General features: G+C 44.1%; 1 protein-coding gene across 1 annotated transcript; it reads right to left on the bottom strand.

The window, feature by feature from the left end:
* Positions 1-326: 326 nt before the first annotated feature.
* On the bottom strand, positions 327-1,144 carry LOC121235157 (40S ribosomal protein S16). The gene has a single exon (XM_041131435.1). It carries the CDS (start codon positions 1,007-1,009, stop codon positions 575-577), a length of 435 nt encoding a protein of 144 aa, XP_040987369.1. The 5' UTR covers positions 1,010-1,144; the 3' UTR covers positions 327-574.
* Positions 1,145-1,493: the final 349 nt, after the last annotated feature.

Here is a 1,493-nt window from a genome sequence, read left to right on the forward strand (position 1 = left end):
TGCTTTCGGATTGTGAATCCAAAACAAGGACTTCAATTTCTTACAGAGAGAATCTTAGTTCAATGACAATTGACTGACATCATCCAGGCTCATCCCGGGTCATACTTCTAATGTTCGAGCAAAAATTGAGAATTAGCATTACTCAATTTATAAATACACCACGAAGTCTACCAAATGTAACCCTTTATTTCTGTGTTCAGAGTAACAGTCCTATAAATAATTCTACAAAACTCACACGAGCATCTTACTGCTAATCGAGCTTAACAAGACTAAAACCACAGAACCCTGACATGGAAACATTCCCAACAATTCAAACAACGGTAACCTAACAAAAAGCTAAATTATTGGCAATACATTTATCAAACCAACTAATTCATCACAAAGTAACAAAATATTGGTAATTTCTTAAACAAAGTATGCCGAATACGTAAAAATTCCAATCCAAAATCCATGCCGGAGTTTTGAACCCATAGCCTTTCTAAAAGTACAAAATTCAAAAGAAGTCAAGACGACATAAATAGACTGGTGTATCAAAGCAAAGCATGTAGAACTTAGTCCAAGTAGAAAAACCGTCTCAACGGTAGGACTTCTGGAACCTAGCCCTGGCGCCACGACCACCGAACTTCTTGGGCTCGCAGCGTCTGGGGTCAGCAACGAGAAGGGTTCGGTCGTAGCGGACGAGGATGTCCTTGATCTCCTTCTTGCTCTGCTCGTCGACATACTTCTGGTAGAAGGCGACGAGGGCCTTGGCGATGCTTTGGCGGATGGCGTAGATCTGGGAGGTGTGGCCTCCGCCCTTGACACGGATGCGCATGTCTACCCCGGCAAAGCGGTGTCGTCCGAGGAGGAGGATAGGCTCGTAGGCCTTGAACCGGAGGATCTCAGGCTCCACGAGCTCGATCGGGCAGCCATTGATCTTGATGAGGCCACGCCCTCGCTTGCAGTAGGTCACTGCCACCGCGGTCTTCTTGCGGCCGAAACACTGTACGGACTCCACCGGTGCCGCCATTGCTGAGATGCCTTTGCGCTTATGTGTGGGGGTTGCCTGCGGAAACGAAAAGAGGGAGATATGGAGGGGTATTTTTTAGGGTTTTGGCTGCGGGGATTTGGATTGATGGACGGCTATGATTGGTCGTGCAATTTGGAGAGTGGTCGATTGGAATTTGGTACGATGATTTTACTATAGCTGCTGGAGGGCCCCCATCCGGTTCGTCAGCTCACATACGGTGGGCGGAAGGGGGTGCCGGCTGGGCCTTGGGCCCGCCGAATTTCACTCGTCCGTTTGATCCACTATATATAATATATATTACATATATTAGAAAAATAATTTGTTTAATAAAACAACGTCAAGCATCGTTTTGTTTTAAGCAAGGATTTAAGGGTGTGTCTGGATATTGAAATGAGTTGAGTTGAGTTGAGTTGAGTTGTGATGATAAAATATTATTAGAATATTATTTTTTAATATTATTATTATTTTAAAATTTGAAAAAATT

The sequence above is a fragment of the Juglans microcarpa x Juglans regia genome, chromosome 1D, assembly GCF_004785595.1.
Source record: "Juglans microcarpa x Juglans regia isolate MS1-56 chromosome 1D, Jm3101_v1.0, whole genome shotgun sequence".
Taxonomy (NCBI): domain Eukaryota; kingdom Viridiplantae; phylum Streptophyta; class Magnoliopsida; order Fagales; family Juglandaceae; genus Juglans; species Juglans microcarpa x Juglans regia.

Excerpts from the sequence above, each read along its gene's own strand:
- LOC121235157 (XM_041131435.1), bottom strand. The coding sequence starts at position 1,009 with ATGGCGGCACCGGTGGAGTCCGTACAGTGTTTCGGCCGCAAGAAGACC.